At 43.6% G+C, this 20775-nt stretch overlaps 1 protein-coding gene across 2 annotated transcripts in view; it reads left to right on the forward strand.

Annotated features, from left to right (window-relative positions):
• SLC36A1 (solute carrier family 36 member 1) overlaps window positions 1-20775 on the forward strand; it is a 245499-nt gene that overhangs the window by 213369 nt on the left and 11355 nt on the right. Inside the window, exons 11-12 of one of the 2 annotated variants that reach the window (XM_025043052.1) lie at window positions 17083-17166; window positions 19443-20523. In XM_025043052.1, the coding sequence (XP_024898820.1) occupies window positions 17083-17126 (44 nt within the window). In that variant the 3' untranslated portion in view covers window positions 17127-17166; window positions 19443-20523. Of the gene's footprint in view, window positions 1-17082; window positions 17167-19442; window positions 20524-20775 lie in introns of those variants that run through there. The other variant, XM_025043051.1, reaches the window with a different exon arrangement.

Genomic DNA, 20775 nt, shown 5'->3' on the forward strand with positions numbered 1-20775 from the left:
AAGTGGCTTAGGGTTCCCTTCATAGCCTGGCCCCTGACTACCCCTCCAGCCTCCCCCTCTCCCCACCAACACATTCTAATAAACGGATCTCTTGTAATTGCCCTATCAGACCAGGATCTCTTGAACCTCCAGCTGCCTTTGTTCTCCCTGCCTGGGAAAAGTTTCCCTGTGGACTTAAACTGCTCACTCCTACCTTCCTCAGGTCTCTGCCTAGACATCATTTCCTTTGGAAAGAGTCTCTGACTACCAAGATCTGGGTTAGGTAGCTCCCCTAGAGGCTCCATCACTGTTTAATGGTCTGTCTTCCTCACTGTACTGGGAGTTTCATGAGGGAGAAGCGATACCTTGTCTCCAATGTGTCACTGGCATTTGCACCGTGTCCAGCCCAGAGGAGGGACTCAATCACTCATCTCGGCAAGGGAGATTATACCTTGAGATGGAGTTGTTAAACTAAAAATGGTTGACTTCCACGGCCGAAAGTCTTTTCCTGGGGAAGGTTTCACTGAGCCAAAAATACTAGCCAAAAGACTGGCCTTAGGTCATGGACTCTAAACTACCAGCAGCATAGCTCGGAAGAAAAGACAGCATGTCCGCCATCTCAGAGTTGTGTAAGCATTTTGTACATCAAGTAGGAGGAAGGGAGAAGAAAGAGGTGTCTGAAAGAATTTACATGAGCTATAGGCAGAGGGGCGAGGGAAGTGTAGGGAGCCAGCTTTGGGATAACAGTCTGCAGAAAGAAGTGTCTGCTCCTGTAGACTGGCTGTGGGCAGCAGTCTGGAAAGCCCTTGTGCACACACGTCGGTCTCCTGGAGTCAGACGGTGCCTGGCTAAAATAATCTGCAGAAACAGCCACCTGGAAATTAATCCGAAATTCCAACAGGCAAAACAAGAATGTGAGAAGTCTTTTTGTTAGCTGGTCAGCAGCCATTAACAGACTAACAGTTGCTTCTTTCTCTCACCCTCCAGCAGCTGTAAATTAATTTAGAACACCTCAGGTTTTTTTTTTTTTTTTTTTTCTTTTCTTATCAGGGGCAAGGAAAAGGCAGGAGGGATGCTTCCTGCTCGAGCTCTCTTTCATTCCTCTCACCTCACCTCCCACCCCACCATCCCCAATTGCACAGCTTTCTGCCTCTCCAGGTCTTTGGAGAGAAATCAAAGCTTCTCTGAGGTCATTACTTAGCCCTCAGGCCGCAGCCGTCTTGGGAGCCAGGCCAGGTGGGCCTTGGACTGAGTACAGGCAGGGATCCCTTCCACCCCTAAAGTCCTTCTCTAATTTCCAACCCAGACTTTCTGCCCCAAGGACAGGCAATGTCCAGCTTCCCTCAGCTGCTTAGCTGGCCAAGGAATCAGAAAGAGGGTTCTGTGCTACCTGGGAGGGTGGTCACGGGGAGTGGGTTTTGGGGTGAGGGGAGCAATGCCATGGAATGCCCATGAGAGCATGGATCCATTTCAGGGGCTCTCAAACCCCTTTACCCAGTGACCTCCCAGTGCGTCTCTTGCTCTTTCCAATTAAAAAGATCATTTCGCTAATGGTTCTCAGCAACTCTCAGGTCCAGAGGAAAGGCAGCAGGGAGGGGCCTGGAGGGAGAGGAGCCTTCTACCTCTGGACGGGAGGGCGGTGTGGTCCTGAGCTGGGCTTCCCAGACTTCGGTCATCTGGCACCACCTCCCCCATTTTTGCCATATCCTCATACACCTATAGTATAATTTGCTTTATTGCAACTTATTTTTAAAAACCTAAATACATTTCAAGGAAAACGTGTCACTAAAACATGAAAAAGAATATGGCTTGCTGTGCCAGTATGTCCTGTTTGCCCCTCAGGTCTAATCTCCACCCTTCGCCATGGGCTCTGGGCACAGAGGCTGCTTCAGCCTGCATGAGGCAGGGGGCTCCCATGGCCTTTATGGCCTCTGTTTCCATTTCTTCCAGTAGGAGCCTGGGAAGAGGGAGAAGGAAGAGTGCAGTTGGGATATTTATCCCCCCAGATCCTTCCCTGCGGCTCAGAACAGACAGGCTGCGCTCGCAGCTCTGGGGCCCGGCTCCTGTCCCGAGGCCCCTCTCGGTTCCAGTAACCCGCCTCTTCTTGCCCCTTAGGCCCCTTGTAGTTGCTGGCCCTGGGGAAGTGCACCATTCCTGTGGCTTACCCACAGGGGCCCACATCTGTGTAAATAGTCCCTTGATTAAATTCTCAGATTACCCATTTTAAAAGTGCCATCTGCTTCCTGCCAGGAACCTGGCTGATATACTTGTCGTAAATAGTAAGTCATTGACACAGTGCTAATAAAATATACTATGAAATTCTAACTCAGTGTAAAAGGGAACAAGGGGAATTTTAGTATAATGCTCTAAAATGATTGAGGACATATCTAGTGAAAAACGAACAAGCAACAAAAAAACAAGGTACAGAACAATGTTTAGAGTGCAAGGGAGAGAGAACTAAAAATGTGTATGTATTTGCTTATATTTTCAAAGAGAACAATTGAAAAATCAACCAAATATTAATAGAAATGGTTACCTTAGGGGAAGAGGGAGGCGGACTTGATAAAAGCTAGTTCTCTGAATATACCTTGTTATATAGTTCCAATTTTGGAATGATTAAGTATTTTATGTAACTTAAAATACTAAATTATGTCAAAGAGATAAAGTAAACTCTAAAAATAAAATCAAAGCAATGAGCCTAACTGTGTATCAGGTTGGTGACATAACCACCCTGAGAATCATTTTAAGTAAGTTTAACAGTCTTTTGGCCATTCGTCCTTACTGAGGTACATACCATAGAAAAAGTACATTCAGTAGTCTTACTCTTAGTATTAATATTAGTATCTTGAAACAGTAGGATAAAGAAATAAATTACATATTATAAAGCAAATCAATTATGTTAACATCATTAGCAACCAACATTTATAGCCTTGGAGATAAAAAAATTTTAAATAAAAATTCCAGCTTGTAATAATTTGAGCTGGAATTTCAAGCCCTGAATTTGTCATTTTTCTTCCTTGCCTTCACCAGCACCCTTACAAGCAACCAACCAACTGCATTATACACTCTATTTTCATTAAGATGTTCTTTCTATGACAGCAAATACTCAGTGACTCAGACACTTGCCTTGGCTCTGAGTCATAGGTGCTTGATTACAGAAATCTATGGCTAATAGTTTACAGGAACGACAAAGGGATAGAGGAACATATTTTAAAAACGCTGCAAGAATCCAACCAGCCCAATCCAGAAAGTGGGAAATTCTATAGGACAAATAACATGTCCTCTTCAATAAATAATGGCATGAAAAAAGGAGTTAGGGAAGGGGAGAACAATAGTAGAATAAATGAGACAAAGGAATAAAGTGTAAGGTTTCTTTGTATATTGATTGAAATCAACCAAATGTAAATAAGCATTTTTGAGATAATCTGGAAATTTTGAACACAGACTGGGCCTTGGGTGATATTAGGGAATTACTTTTAATTATGGTGGGTGAGATGACGTGATCATAGCTAGATCTGTTTTTTTATCTGTTAGCTATACATACTGAAATATTTATGGGTATAATCATATAATATGAGATTTGTTTTGAAGTAATCCTGAAAAAAATTGTGTGATGAAGGTGAGTATGCAAAACAAGCTTGAAAAATGTTGTTAATAATTAAAGCTGGGTGATGGGTACATGAGAGGTTAATAATAATTATTCTCTTTGCTTCGAAGTATGCTTAAAAATTTCTATAAAACATTTAATTAATTCTGTTACTTGCGAAGGCTCTGAGCCTGAAGTCAGCTCTGTTGTTGAAAAAACAGAAAGATTAGCAAGTGCTAGAAAGGTGTTAGCAGTTTAATAGCTTCAAACTAAGACTTTGTCCTCAATGTGATCAAAAGGCTCAGGAAGGACTTGACAAGGATATAAATTACTTTGTGGATTCGGTGTAATTTCATGCTAAAACGATCTTCAGTACAAAAATGGTAAGCATCCCATCTCAGAGAAGCTCTGATATTATTAAGTGAGCCCAGGACTAGGGACAGGAGGCCTGAGATCTAATTCCCAGTCTATTCTGGTCTCACTGAAAGCCCTCTTTGCCTTGGTTTCTTTCTCTATAAGATGGGAGAAATTATTAAAAGATCTTTAGAATCCCTCCAATTATGTCAAGCTGTGATTCAGTGAATGATCAATGTGTCTACTAACTCATTCAGTCTTTCAGCAATCGTTTATCAAACACCTACTACTGGCTATGCTTGGTGCTGGGATGCAGTTGGGCCTAGTCCCTGCCCTCACAGAGCTTAGGGTCGAGCTGTAATCTGCCATTTCCAAGAGAATGTTAGCTCTTCTGAGAAACAGAATAGTTGGCCTCGTGGTACATTTTGGAAGGAATATGAAGCAGTTTCTCCCAGGCCTCTTGCCTACTCAAATGTCCCAACTCTTCCTCCCCAGACTACCTGCATTTCAGAACAGCTGAGAGAACAGCTGTTGGCTTCCTGTGACCAGGGGATGCAATGCTGATTGACCCAAGTGATCTTTGTTATCCCTGAAGCAGGAGGTAGAGTCTTTTTACCCCACACAAGTGCTGAGAGTGGGAGGAAGGATTCTCCAGGGGAAAACTAGGGGTCTGTGAGTGGAGACAGGGTCGAAGGATACGGAAGGACAAAATACACCAGCCCACCGTCTTTCTCATCTCACTGCAAGTATTAGAGTCAACACACCAAGCTTTCCCATTTCCTCTGATGAGAGGTGACATACAGAAATCCAATTATACTTTTTAAATTCACCCCATCAATAGGAATCAGTCCTAAGAATTGTTTTAACCACTCTATTTCAGTTTTCTCCTCTGTAGAATGGGGATAATGGTATTTATCCTCATGCAGCAGTTAAGAAGCTTTGGGGAGATAATTTATATAAAAAGCTTAGCACAATGCCTGGCACACAAACAGGCTCAATAAATGGCAGCTACTTCACTGCCTATATCTTGTCCACTCATTCAGGTTCGCCAGACTCAGAAAGCAACTGCCTGTCCTGCTCAGGCTTCCTGGAGTGTGACCTTGATTATCTGCTTCTAGCCTTGGCCCTGGTCATTCAACTTATGGCCCTGAGTCGTTCTCTGGGGTGAATGCCCAAGGAACTTTGCTTAGAACTCTCAAGAAACTAATCAAATTCTTGTTTATGAGTGTTCTTTGGAATACTAATGACAAAACGCAGCCTAGATGCTGGGATGGATCTGACCCATTCTTTTTTCCTTGAAGACTCTCCTAGTTTCCCTAAGGCGGACACACCCAGCCCTCTTGCCACTAAAACTAATAGCAGATCAAGCCTTTCTGCCTTGTTTTAATCTGCCCTAGTTCTTCCAGTCTCCAGAACAGATTGTTTTTACCCTTGCTTTTAAGGAGTACTTCCTAGGACCTCCCTAATAATCCCAAATTCTTTAAAATTCAACAGATCAAGGTCAGAATTTTCACCTCACCTCCAAGACTCTCCAGCATCTGACCTCAACTTCCACCATGGTGTTATATGAAACCTGTACTTGATTCATACTTTTACTAGTGATAATTCTCTATAAGAGCACTTACCCACCTGCTTGGTTTTTCCTAAATTCGACAAGTATTGTCTGTGTAATCTGGTAGGCAATTCAAGCACCTGCAGGAATTAGGCAGATGTTATAATTTGGCAAAGTAGCTCAGTTTAACACAAGAGGGTGGGGTGAAGCCTGTGGTAAACCAGAGACTACCTGGCCAGTCTAAAGATATTCAGATTCAAAACGCTTAAAAACAAAGGTAGCTGGACAAAACATTGGTTGGGCTGAGACCTTCGAAAGGTTAATACAACCCCAATTCCAAATGAAATTAAACATACATTATACATTATTTGTTTTATCAATATAAATTTATTTTATGATTATATATGTTTTCAAACTAGTCAAAGAGAAGAATATGTATCGATGATCACAAAACCTTAGAACAACTGGGGTTTGGATGACAGTTGCACATTTGAATCAGCCTCAGCAGCCAATTCATTGAACAGTAATTTTTAATTTTATATTGAGAAAATACCAGTTAATATGTACAGTCTTATGCTGCATTTTGGGTTTCATGAGATTATAACGGAGCAGAAAAATTCCTGCGAGTCTCCTAGTGAGTCTTAGCAGTAGTAACATGTAGCATAGGGCATTGCTGCATTACTGTTTTGTGTGAGTCTCAGCCTACTGATAGGGATACGATCAACTAGAAGTGCCTAGGGGCACTCACCTGGGCCCCGAGGAGCTTCCCACAGACATCTCCCCTTTCTCAACCAGTGTTATGACTGGATATACCCTTCTGGTTCTTTCTCCGACTGCAAGACACCCTTCAGCAATAACTATCAGGAAACTTTGAAGGAAAAAAGAGTTTGTTACTTACAGTGGACAAGCACACCAGGAGGAGGCTCACAGCAAGGTCTTGGTAGAGAGAGCGGGGCGTGCAGGGCCTGGGTTTCTGCTTTTATTAGGGTTGAGGGTGGGGGCCTAGGATTTAGTGGACTCATTCTTTATTGGTGAATTTGAAACATAAGAGTGGGAATTTAAGCTCAGAAAGAGAAAGGAAAAAATCAAGTAGCCCAAAGGGTCAGTTATCAACCAAGATCTGTAAAACAAAGGAGCCTGGGTGTGTATGGCGCGCGCAGCAGCGGATGAGGACTGGCTCTACCTAGTACTGGGGCCGGCCGTTTGTTTGTTCAAGATGGCCTACTTAAAGAGGGCCCCGTTTGATTATGCCTTGATAATCGAAGCTTAAGTCAGGAACTTCTGTGTGGACAAAAAAGGGGTTCTACTGAAAGTAACCTCACAGGCTGATCAGATCAAAAATTCCTAACTGGGCAGGTCATGGTGGGGAGTCAGGCCCCAGGCATGTAACTTCTTTAGTATATAAAGAAGGTTATCTTTGTCTGAAGCAAGCCCTGTCCATTATTTTTTGTGCATCTAAGTTAATATACCTTTTAGGTAAGGGTGACTACCCTGAAAGGAGCACATAATCTTGTTAGCTGTCCTGTAATCTAATCCCGCTTTGCTTTCTTCCACTTTCATATAATCTTCCATACTTTCCCTCCTTAATTTCAAATGCATAAAAGAAGCTGTAAAACTGCCATTCTTCAGATCATTTGAAATCTTGCTTCCCAGCAATTTTCAGCAGTTTTGGCTCGATAAACTCTTATAAATATTCTCTACAGTTTTGGCTGTTTCTTACATCGACATGCATTACAAAATGAAAAGCCTAGTGTCTCGGCTTACATTGCAGTTACTCACATAGTTGTGGAGATACTGCTGTAAACAAACCTTCTGCAATGCCAGTCATATAAAAGTCTAGCTCATGCAATCACAGTGGTGCCATCCAGGTGTGAGTGCTCTCTGTGATGTTCATGCAAGGATGTTCACGCGCCTAACGACGCGTTCCCCAGAGTGTATCCCTGTCATTAAGGGCCCGTGACTGTAGTCGTAAACAGTGTGGGGGTTCAGAACAAGTCCTTCCAAGATGCGCCTCTGTCATATATGGATTATTTTGACCTAAGGCAACTGATCTAAGGCAACAGGCTCAAGAGAAACTTCTGTGCCCCCTTAATTAACTAGAAGGATTTAAATTATGGGCCTTGCTCATAATAAGAGATTATCAGAGGTAACCTTTTTGACCTATCTATATGTCAGGGCAAACTGCTAGTCACTGAACATCATCTCTTCTTACAGTTCTGCTATGACCTTCCTCCCCTCTGAAACCCCAGGCTCCTGACCTCAGCCTTAGCTCAGGATGTCACATATTCCTCATTTTCCCCTTCTGTCTCCGAACTTCTCAGCTGTATGTGGGAATCTTTGACTTTCTCATGTATGTGGGGTTCCTATTTATATGTAATTAAATTTGGTTATTTTCTCTTGTTAATCTGTCTCATGTAGATTTAATTATTAGACCTGGAGAAAGAATCTTGAAGGGTAGAGAAAAGTTTCTTTCTCCCCACTTGGTCATAATTTTTGAAATATAGGATATTCTGCAATTAAACAGAGAATAAAGGAGAAGTTTTAGTCCAAGGTCTGCCCAAAAATGTTAACTTGGTAACTGATGCTTGATCTGTAATATACTTTTCTTTCTCGGAAATTGAAACTCTGATTCTTAACTTGGTGCATGACAAACAGAATTTTGAAATCTACATTTCCCAGACTGCTTTGCAGGTAGGTGTGGCCATATAACCAAGTTCTGGCCAAAAGAATTTAAGCAGTAGTGTTACCTGTGTGGGGGTTCAGAACGAGCCACCCCGAAATGTGCCTCGGTGGTATGTGGACTATTTTGAGCTAAAGGCAATTTTAGCTTCAGGCTCAAGAGAAACTTTTGCTTCTTCTTTTAACTACCTAGACAAGTTTGAATTAGGAGCTTGCCCATAATAAGAGATTATCAGCATCAGCAATAATCTCTTTTTGACCCGTGAACAGGAAATGGAATGACCCACCTATGTGGCAGGACAAACTTCTGTTTACTAAACATCTGCTCTTTCTATCATTCTGCAATGATCCCTTGCAGCCCCCAGGGGACCTTACCAAATCTCTAGCTCAAAATGTCTCATACGCTCATGTTCCCTTTCTGTCTCTGAACCTCTCATGCATGTGGGGGTCTCTGACTCTCTCATGTAGGTAGGATTCCCATGCATATGTACTTATTAAATTTTCTTATTTCCTCTTGCTAATCTGTCTCATTTCTATTTGATTATTAGACCAGCTGAGAGAACCGCGAGGACAGAGGAAAGTTTGTTTTTCCCCATGCATGCAATTCCTGAGAAATGTCTTGCTGACAGAATGCAATTGAGGTGGCTGGAATTTGAGCAGCCACTTTGCAACATGAGGTTTAAACCTCATGTTGAATGTGGCAGAGCATCAAAATAGAATGAATCTAGGTCTCTTATAGTCATGTAGCCACAGTCCAAGCCCTTGATGGCCTGACTCCAAATTTTGTTTATGTGAGAGCGAAACAAATTTCTATTGGTCGTTTACAGCTGAAACTGACTAATATAAAAAGCTAAACTAATTATGGCTTCAAATGTGTTCAATTTTGTCGTGTAACATTTATAAGTATCTATTGTTCCTTAAGATTTTTGAATAAACCTAATATTTAAAAGAGCTAACGGGTAGAGAATTAGGCCTCCTTGAAATATACTAAAATGGCATGGGGTGGCCTATTCTGCTACCCTTCACAGTGGTTCTCACACTTTTGGTGTTGGGAACCCTTCATTGTCTTAAAAATTTTTGTGAGCCCCGAAGAACTTTTATTTAGTGGGTTGTCTATATTTCCTATATTAGAAATTAAAACTAAGATCTTTTTAAACTATAAGAAAACACACCTCTTTAGTTGTCAGAGCAATGACATCACATGCCATGTAGCCACACATCACGTAACTTCTGGGAAACTTCACTGTACACTTGTGAGAGAATGAGAGTAGAAAAGACAAATAGCATCTTAGTAGTACTACGAAAATATTTGGGGCCTGGAGGACCCTTAAAAGGGACTCTTGGCGGCCCCAGACCACACTTTGAGAACCACTGATTTAAAACACGAAATTTCAATCAAATATTTAAGGAAGCTGTGACATGCTTGCAGTGATTTAAAAATCTCTGAACACGAGGATGCCTAAGATTCAACAGTAGATATCTACTTATGATTTGTTGGGGCCGCCAGCATCCATTTTTCTTTCTTTGGGAACCATGCCTTGATTTCTGTCTCCTGCTTAGACCAGCTTGGAAAAAAGAGCAGGAGACGAGGCTAAGCTCTCCCATTCCCCATGGCCACAGTAGCTCTTCCAGGAGGAACATGTGAGGGAATGTACGCCTGCAACAAAGAATCTGGCCTTCTCCTCCAGGGCTGGACAGCAGTGGATGAGACCCAGAGCAGCAGTAGCCTTCTTGAGATCACAAGCAGAGGGCTGTGTGAGCATGAAGCCAACATGGAGAGCAGCCTAGGGGGAGAAAGCCTAAGAGACAAAGAGAAAGAGACTGACAGAGACAGAGACTGGTCCTGGGACATTGGTCTGAGCCGTTAAGCCAGTCTGGGGCAGATGCTGCTATTTATGTCCTCTTCTGCCTAACTTTCAGACCCTCCATTTAGCTCATGGAGCTCTATGTCCCGTTCAAAATACTCAGCTTCCTAGACTCCCTGGCAGTGCAGGGAGCCCATGTGACATGGTTCTAGTTGGTTAAGAGGAAGTCAGTTCCGGGGGCTTCTGGGGAAGCTTGTGAAAGGAGGGAGACTGTCCTTTATCCCTCTTCTTTCTCTGATTACAGACAGGAGACTAGAAGTAGAGGAGCAGGGAAATGAAAGGCACCAGCGAAGGCTGACAGAGGATGTGCAGCAGCACCAATGACTGCTCACGCCCCTATATTCTCCCAAGATGGCTAGATTGCTCTGCAGAGTGAGATAAAGCTTTTGGAGTCAAGTTTCTGTGACATGCAGCAGAGTGCAATCAGTATGTGATACACAGCCCCGCTCCTGGACTCTTTGTTTGCAGGAGCCAATCAATCCCCTTTTTACTTATGCTGGTTTGAGTTGAGTTTTCTGTCACTTTCAGCAGAAGAAATCACATCTCTGGCTTTGAGACTTCGTTTTTACTCAGCAGGCACATAGCCCTTTCTCACATCTGTGAAACAAGGTGGGTCACAGCTGTACTTTTAAGAGAAAGGAGATGATATTCCTTACATATGGCAGAGGAGCATCACCCTAGGCTTCAGAGAAACACCAAAGCAGGAGGGGAGAATGGAAGGCAGTGGGAGGGGCCAAAGAGCAGCCTTATGGGGAACAGAAAGTTTGCTCCAGTTTCGGAAAGGAGCTAAAGCTGTGTCTGGGACTACTGTCTGGGTCACAAGCATAATTTTGATGACTCTACAGTCAAGCTATGTAAGGGAGGCTCTTCTAACTTTTGGCAAATTCTAGTTGGCCCTAATTCTTCTGAGGCATGTGAAGAACTGCATTCTTTCAGGGCTGGGCCCCTTTTGGACTTTTCTTCTTTCCTGGAAGGGTCGGGACGGGGGATGGAGGAAGAAGGGGAATGTGAGCGCGCACATACTTTGGAGTCAGCACATCTGAATCTATGTCCTGCTTCTGCACGGAGTTGCTGAAGATCTTGAGCAATGCATTTGGCTTTTCTGGGACTCAATTTCTTCTTATGTGACATGGTGATAACAATAATCTCATAGAGTTGTTGCAAGGATTCGATGAGCTCTTAACATTTAATAGGAAAGAATTACGTAAGATGTAACCATTGGGGCAAACTGGGTAAAGGGTACATGGGACCTCTGAGTACTGTCTTTTCGACTTCTTGTGAATATGATTATTTCAAAATAAAATAGTTCTTGAAACATTTTTTTTTAAATTAATAGGAAGGAAGAAAGAAACAAAAATCCACAAGTCCTGGTTGTGGGGTTTTGTGGAGTTTCCTAGCAGTTGGGCAATAGGAGTGAGGAGATGAGAGAATTGGATGGAAAAAGAAATGGAGTTTTCTATGGATTTTTCATTAGATCTTTTTAATGCTCTTAGAGATATAAAAGTAAGGGTTATAGGGCTTGCTAATAACTTGTGACAATGGGACTTTGTTTTCTTCAGCTGGAGTTCTGTGCAGACTGGGCCATATGAGCTTTGGGATTTTCCAGGGTTATGCTCTTTACCGAGACAGGTCAGCTATGTTGATCCCCTTTCACCGCTCCAGCCCCACCACCCTCCGGACAGGCTGCCCAGCACTCCCAACCCCCAACATTCCTCTCAGAAATGTTGGCAGAATTATGGTCAAAAACAATACCTTCTGCCCCTGGGCTTTTCGAAAACCTTCCTTAAAATACAAACTCTCTCAGGCCTGTTACCTCATCTTATTCTTCCTCTACCTCTGAAGCAGAGTAAAAGTGTCCTGTGCTGAAGGACAAGGAGAAACCTGAGGAGGTGCGGGTGACGTCAACTGCCGAAGTCCCCGCAGTGCCTCCAAGGGGCTTCTCACCCGAGAGCCTCCTGTTGTCCATCTGTGGCGCAGAGGAGAGTGAGCGACAGCAGGCAGAAAGGCCCCACTGCTGCAACGCCAGTGGGTACAGAACACAGAAACTGTCAGAAAGCGGCCGCTAGGCAAGGCCCAGGGACGGCGCTGCCTCTGGGCGAGGTTGTGGTCCCCACATCCGGAGTCAGAACCTTTGCAGGCTTTGAAACGTCATTTGATCCTTTTTGCAGTGTTGGAGGACTGTCTCACACAGACAGGGTGAGACAGGTGCCCGAGGTAAACACCAACACACCCGCCTGGTCTGGGGAACGGGCTTTTGCACTGTTTTGTATCCACACCTCAGAGCATTTTATTCCTGGGGCCACGCTGCTGAGTTAGGCATCAAGAGGTTGATGAAGGAGCATAAAATTGGGGCAAAGGGTGGTCCGAAGGGATGTGATGTCCCAGTGGTGTGGTGGAGTGTCCCTGCCCTATAGTAAAGTCTGCCCTCGTGCCAAGGGCAGAGTGGAGGCCATAGTTCTCAGCATAGAGGTCAGAGTGCAGGCTCTGCACCCCCACTGCCTGGGTTCACATTCTGATCTAGCGGAGTAACGGTGTGGCCTTGGGCAAGTTCTAGGTTGCAATTTCTTCAACTGCAAAATGACCAAGAAGGAAAAGAAAATAATGTATCTACCGCTCAGGTTTATTGTGAGGATAAATGAAATGATAAATGTGATGTGCTTGGCCCAGAGCTTGGCCCACAGAAAGTGTGTATTAAATTCAAGCTGTTATAATTAATGATAATGGAAAGCATCAAGACAAATCAGTGTGCAGCCCAGTCCTGCCCTGCTATAAGTTGCTGATGACTTTGTATAAATCTCTGAACCTCTTTTGATCCATGCTTCCTCCTCTGAAGAATGAAAGGGTCAGAAAGGTAGGCCCTTCTACCTTAAATATCTCTGAAATACTGGGGGAAAGTCTGAGCTACTCCCTGCTTAGAAGCAGCCACTGCTTTGAAACACTTTTTTAATGCTTCAGTAAACTACACCTCCTTTGGGGATCGCCCAGCCTGACAGGGAAGGCCACCGAATGACAGAGAGCTTTTCAAGATATTTGGCCAGGGCTGTGCTGACTCAGAAGAAACAATGAGCACAGTTCTCAGTCCCAAAGGTAACAAGAAGTCCCCTGCCAGTCCCCAGAGAGAAAGTCCTCTGTAAGCTCATGGAAGGGGGCAGGGCTTTCACAGAATTCTAGAACGTCAAAGCTGGAAAAGCTGTCAGGGAGTTTCTAGTTCAGGGATTTTGAAACTACATTCTGTTGAGTGCTCCTGCAGTTCCACAAACTATGAATATTCATCTCATTTTGTGTACCTCAAGCTGTATTTAAAACTGTGACTGAAAAGCAGCAGATACCGACATTGGTCACACATTAAATTTCAACATATCAGAAACCAAATCCATTAATATGTTGTGGCACATTCTGCTGGTTGTCATCTAAATCTACCTTTCCCTTTTTCCTCTGTTGTGGAAGCTACAGTCGGGGGAGTCCATGGCCACCCAGATTGAAGACTACATTTCCCAGCCTCCCTCGCAGTTAGTATGGCTATATAATTAAGTTTTGGTCAATGGGATATAAGTAAAGGTGTGAGTGCTATTACTGGGCATTTCCTTAAAGTGAGAAGATATGGCCTTCTTCTCATTCCTCTCCTTGCTGGCTCTAAGGTGGACATGATGGTGGAGCTCCGTCAGCCATCTTGGACTTTGCATTGAAAGTCTCATGTTGAAGATGACGGACAAAAAGAGAGACGGAGCCTTGCGTCCATGATGATCATTGAGTTCTTACTTACTTTGAGTGCCTTGGACTGCTCATGGCCACCCTTCATGTGCATGAAAGAAATATAAACTTCTCTCTTATTTAAGCTCCTTTTATTATGGAGTTTCTACCTCTTGGATCTAAACCCAATTGACATATTTGGGTTCTCATTGATTGATTTTATAGTAACATAATATTTTTAAAGTTTACTGAATGACTCTAAAGAAAATACCGCTTATAACTTCCACTCATGTCAAGAAATAGAATTTGTCCACCACCCCGAAGCCCTTTTTGTGCCTTACCTCAACCACAACTACCTCCTTGCTCTTAAAAGTACCTCTATTCCTGACTTTTCTTGCAGACGTGTCTGTGTTAACAATATGATATCGCCTTAAAAATATTTTGATTAAAGACCACTTTGATCTGTTTTATATGGGATGATGCTTAAGACATGTTTGACAGAAGGCTTCCTTGGATCAAAAAGTTAGAAAATACCTGAAATAGTCTGACAACCTCATTTTACAGAGGAAGAATGTGAGGCTCAGAGAGGGGAAAAGACTTTCTGATATCAATCAGCAAATGAATGGTAGAGTGAACTAAGACTCAGGTTGTCTCTGACTCCTTAGCATTTCATTTTCTAGAAAGGACCCTAGATACAAGGTATCAGCCTTACCCAATGACTCAAGGATGGGAAAGACTTGTAAATACAGCCTTCTGTACTTGGCATTCCATCTTCCACCAACACCAAACCTGGCTCTTTTCACACAGATCTTCTTTTTGAAAATTTGTGAAGTATACTATTAGCATATTGAAGGCTCTGAGAATTCCTGCAATGAAGAATTTTGCTTGATTTTGATGACTTGTCCTTTCTCAAACTATTTTGTCTTTGGACATTGTGTTTCACTAACAGCATTCTGCAGAGAATAGTTTGGAGAGTGATGCCGCAGCCCCTTTGATGGATAAAAGTGCATTGATACACAAGCATCACACATAGAACATGGTAGAAAAATCACCTTTCTGGGCCCGATGTCCCATCTCTCTGGAAAAGTACTGCATTATCCCATTTTCTGAACAAATCCATTCATAATAGCCCCAAGAAATAATTTCAGAACTGACCTAAACCTGCCCAGTCTGGGGTGGGTTTCCTGGGAAAGAGCTGGCTGGGCCCCACAGCCTGGCACTGGACTTTTTGTACCAAGAGCCCTGGCCAGCCGGCAGCCACCCAGTGTGTGTCTGGGCTTGTTTTTCCTTCCTCTGCCTGCTCCTTTTAGTACCAGCTGAATGGCTCCAGTCTCTCAGCCCTGCTACCAGCCAACACTGGACCCCTCGAAGTCTGGCCAACTCATCTCCCACCCGCCTTGATAAACACCCCCTCCATGCTGGGAGCCACAGCACGGGGCTGTTTTTCTCCTTCATGCACCCCAGGAAGCCTCCCCTTGGCCTGGGCTTCCTTCCTAGACGTTGGCTGCCAACCTGTTTTAAACTCATCCTCAGCCCAGTCAGTCACCTGAATAAAAAGAGACTCACAGAAGGCACAAGATGAAAGTCTTTAATCCTGTGGCTTTTTGAGTTTTGTTTTTAGCAGGAAAACTTTATTTCCAAAGAAAATTATTATGCACAATCTACCAGTTCACAGAATAAATAAGCACATTTATGTCAGACTTGTTTATTCCAGCAAAACACTGGAAAGAAACTAAATGTTCATCAGTAGGGAACAGGTTTAATAAAATTATGGTGAAATCCTACAATGGAGTACTATGCAGCCAGTTAAAAGCATGAGGCAGTTTCCAACAATAATAACAAAAGTCCTAGGAAAATCCTTATTTTATATGGCTAATATTTGGCTAATAGTTTTGTCTTAGGCCAAAGATGAAAATCACATACCACCTCCCATTCAAACTTGTTTAATGTTTATACAGTACTTAAATATGGTAACCGAACATCCCAGTTCACCCAGAGCTCAATGAGGGTTTTCTAGGACACAGGACTTTAAGGGATAAAACCGAGAAAATCTCAGGCACAGGGATGAGTTGGTCACACTATACTTAACAGAAATTAAGACTTTATTTTAGAAAGAATAAGATTATTATTAATTTGAGCCCCGAGTATATTCACAAATGGAATTGAACCAGTATTTATACTATAAATGCAAGGGCAAAACTCTGTGGACCGATATGAAATGCAAAACTATCTCAAGACATAGTGATAAGTAAGAGAAAAAAGGCAGGGTGCAGAACAGGGTGCTAAATGCGCTCTCATTTTTTTTTAGTTTTCTCTTGTTTTTCCTAAAGGTCAGAACAGGGGACCAGTGGAGGATTATCCATTTAACAAAGCGAAGTTTGTGACTGCTTGTCAATTTGTGCACCCCATCATGAGAAAATTTCACCAAATTTTTGAGGTTTGCTATGGTCTGACTTAAAACATAGGTTGTTAGGCATATGAAGATTGTCAGAAAGATAAGCAATCATTCTCCAGAGAAGCTGACCCTGGTTAAACAAGGGAGGCCCACATAAGTGTTGATTGGAAAAGACACACAGATGGGTTCAGGTCCAATGACAGGAATCTAAGAGTGGTTTTCCGTGAACATCCAAAATCCAGGGTGATGAGGTGGACTCTCCACAGGAAGGCCTTGGTGTGCAGGCTGGCTTCCCACATGGGTGAGGAGAGTCAGACGTCCATGTGTGTGAGGGTGGTAATGATTCTCTGCGTGGAGCAGCTCTCTGGGGGTATTAAAGCTCACATTTGCAGACTGTTCCTGAAAGGTACATATGAAACTGGTAATAATCAGTGTCTTTGAGGAGGAGGACCACGTATCTGAGATAAATGGGGTATTTATTTTTCATTGTATATCCTTTTGAACTACTGGCAATATTTTCCATGACACTACTGAGAGAGAGCGTCAGATCCCACAGGTTAAGGGCTCAGTCCCACAAGACCCCCACTGCTCACATGCCAACTGCACGTAGTAGGTCTTCAGGTTACCCACAACTTCTGACTTGGCTACAAATCAGAGTTTCTCATGACCTTTTCCCCCTTGGATTTAACTGTTTGCTAGACCAGCTCACAGAACTCAGGGAAATACTTAGGTTGACCAGTGCATTAAGGGAAATGATAAAGGATACACGTTTACAGCCAGATGAAGGGATTCATAGGGCAAGGTCTAGGAGGGTCCCCAGCGCAGGAGCTTCTGTTCTTGTGGAGTTGGGGTGCACCGCCTTCCCTGTGTTGTAATTGTGTTCACCAACCTGGAAGCTCTCTGAACCCCGATCCTTTTGGATTTTCTACAAATGCTATTTCGGCATTGATGTACTCATGCGATTTTTTTTTTTTTTTTTTAGTCTATCGATGTGATGGATTACATTCATTGATTTTTGAATGTTAAACCAGCCTTGCATACCGAGAACAAATCCCACTTGCTTGTGGTATGTAATTCTTTTTACACATTGTTGGATTTGATTTGCTAATATTTTGTTGAGGAGTCCTGCACCTCTCTTCATGAGAGATATTGATTCGTAGCTTTCTTTTTTTGTAATGTCTGTCTGGTTTTGGTATTAAGATAATGCTGGCCTCATAGAATGAGTTAGGATGAATTCCCTCTGCTTTTATCCTCTGAGAGAGATTGTAGAGAGAGAATTGGTATAATTTCTTCCATAAGTGTTTGGTCAAACAACTAGTTAATTTTAACAAATAAGAGAATCAACCTTGATAAAAAGGTGCAGAAGGCCTGGAGTCCCCCTGCCCCTTTTCCCTGAGATGCCTGTATGGAATCTCAGGTTTCCATAGAGCACAGCTTGAAATCACTGATCTAGACGATGGATTGACAAAATTTTTCTGTTAGGCTTTGTGGGCCATGTGGTATCTGTTGCGACTATGTAGCTCAGCCACAGATAATACACATATTTGAGATGAAAGTGAGTCCACGAACTATTTAGTGAAAGAAGTAGGTTATAAAACATCAATACTAATAAAATGGTTAACACTCATTGAGTCTCCTCTATACCAGCCACTGTGCCAAATGATTTATGTGGATTATCTCGTTTAATTCTCAGAACCACCCTATGATATAAATGTAATCATCTCCAATTTACTGATGGGGAAACAGTGGTCTAGATGGGTTAAATAACTCGCCAGCAAGGTATGAAACTAGGGTTTGAACCCATGTAGTCTAACTCCAGAGCCTGAGCTTTGAAACACTATAGTTTATTGCCTTTTATGTTTACTTATGTATATTTACATAAGCCTAAAAGGCACCTGGAAAGATATATACCCAAAAGTAAGAGAATTTTCTTTGTTATATGGAGTTTGAGGGGGATGGTGGGAGGAGGGGTAGGTGGGGACTGGTAAATAAATAAGATTATTTAAATTTTTAATAATTCTTATTTCATCATAATAAGTTAGATATTTCCATTAATAATATAATAATATAATAATACCAACAAATGAGACAGTAGGACTTTTTATTCCTAGAGGCCCGTCTAGTTCTAATATTCTAGTATTCCTCAAGGCACCTGCCATCTCTGCAGGTGTTTGGTCTGGGGAAGAGGCAGAGGCCTGAGGTGATGGCGAGAGGGTCCGAAGTGAGGTATCCCAGGCCCGGAGGGGGACCTGGAGATCTCAGAGACTCCACGTTGCTTTTCCTTTAGAGTTTAGCCTTCAACTCTCACTCTAGCCGTCCCTACCATCTTAATGGCTTTTCTGGCCTCTCTAACTACTAGGGACATAGAGCGAACCACAGATTCTGTTTAGACCACAAAGGGAGTTAGATACCCACAAATGGCTGCCTCAGTGAGGGCTATTTCCAGACTGGACCCATGGGTAGGGCAGTGACTGAGCAGAGTAGGGGCCAGGTCTGATGTTGGGTGGGGCCTGACTGACAGTCCTTTTACACAGTGGTAGGATTCGGGGGCATAAGGTCAGAAATGTAAAATAGAGTGCCAGCACTGAGTGCCAAACACACACTGGGAGCTTTATGCACATCGCCCGTGAAGTGGGTGCCGTGTGGAGCCATGCTTCCTGGAGGAGAGGGGCCTGAGTAACCTGCCCAGCCAGGCTCCCTCTGTGTGATGACCTCATGCTCTCTCCACTCCGTCCAGCTCTCCATGCTGAGAAGGGAAACCTTGTGAGCTGGATCAGTGCGGGCCCAGAACTGCTTGCCCTTTGCCACGTTTTCTCAGCTTCCACTATCAACAGGGCATCTACCAAGGGGCTAGTGCCAGGTGGTCTGATAACTCCAGCTCTGTCCCTGAAGAAAGGCTGAGGGAGGGAACTTGGCATATTCCTTGTGGGGTATACCAGGGAGGGGTGGCAGGGATGGAAAGGGAAGGTGTGTTCTGCCTCTGAGCAGCCACCATGAGGAAGAGCTAGATGGATGCCCCGTGTGTCAGGACAGTCCCGCCTCAGTCATGAGATGTGCCAGGGAGACAAGAGTGGGTTCGACACCAGAACGTTCCCTCACAGAGCTGTCCAGAGCAGAGCAAGCTGCTCCTGGGGCTTCTCAGGGATGGCGTGAGGACTAAGGCTTGGGGCCACCTGCAGAGGGAGAGGATATGCATATTGGACTGAGTGACCAACTAGATCTTCCCCTTTCCTGAGATCCTGCAGTGATAGTGACAGTAGCCAAGATGAGCACCCTCTGTGTGCATGCATCATCTATGTCACTTCACTCTAAGAAGTTATAGTTATCATTCTTGTTTTACAGATGAGAAAAACAAGATTCTAGACAGTTATGCAACTCGTCCAAGCTCACGGAGCTGGTAAACAGCCAGGCTGGGACTGACCCCACCTATCTCCAGAGCCTGCATCCTTATCCAAGATACAGCCTGCTTCTAGCTGTCCGGGGATCCACAGTTCTATAAGGGTTAGAATGCTAGGAATCCATGATAAGGAAACCAATGGGAGGTAGCATCCTTAATTTCAGAGGATTTGATATTTTATTTCAAGGCTCCTGTTGGCAGTCATGAGATTTGCAGACCTTCCCCCTCTAAAGAAGCAGATTAGAAAACTTGTCCCCTTAAACCGTGTAGCCACAGCCCCTAAATACATGGAATCTAAAAGCAGCTCTGATGGACACTCCCCAGAAATTACAGACTTGGGATTTTTAAGAGACTGGCTCTAATTAAAGGAGAATGTTATGGAGAGGGCTGCATCCCAAACAGCCGCCGCTCACCTCCCACACAGTGTGGGGCTTGAGGTTCCATTTTTAGTTTTCATAGTCTGCCAGGGTTGAAAGGATCTGGACCTAAATTTTGCAAATTTCAGTTTTTCAAACTTCAAATTGTATAATCGTGATATTTTTTGTTCAAACAAAAAGCTTTATTTGTGGAATGCCATCATCAAGCATTAGGCCTGCGATGGATCTTATTTGTCACAATAGTCACGTAGGGTAGGTACTATTATGATCCCCATTTCACAGATGAGGAAACTGAGTTTCACTAAAGAATCAGTAACTTTCCCAAGGCTGTGTAGTTATCAAGTGGTGGAAGCAGAATTTGAACCCAGATAAGTCCAGAGTATGGCTTAATACTATTGGGCTCGTCCTCTGTCTCATGGGGACCAGATAGGATAGAATGAAATCAATGCAAGGGCATGACAGACAAACGCCTCCCAAATGGCAGCCATTACACGCCCACCAAATATTTCCTCAGTGCCTGTTCTGTGGTATCAGGCCTGATCTTTGAGGATAGGACACGTGGACCAAAAGCTTTGCCACATCACTGAAGCTAGTGGGATGAATGCTGTGAAGGCCAAGAGGAGAAATAAATTACTTCCAGTTGTGGAGAGGTTTTGTGGAAGCTGTGGTATGTGAGGGAAAGGAATTTGTACATGGACACAAACTGGGGAGGAGAGGCGGGTGGAGGGGATCATTCTATATACAGGGGTGGGGGGCAGCACGAACATAAGCAAGACACCTGGGGGACACAGGAGGAGCAAGGGCTGGAAAAGGCTGGAAAGGTGGGCTGGGCCAGGGGCTAGAGGAAGCACACATTTGCTCCCTACTCCCACCCCTGTAGAAGCCAGTGCTCTGCTGTGTG

Source organism: Pteropus alecto, unplaced genomic scaffold, assembly GCF_000325575.1.
Source record: "Pteropus alecto unplaced genomic scaffold, ASM32557v1 scaffold40, whole genome shotgun sequence".
In the NCBI taxonomy this organism is placed as follows: Eukaryota; Metazoa; Chordata; class Mammalia; order Chiroptera; family Pteropodidae; genus Pteropus; species Pteropus alecto.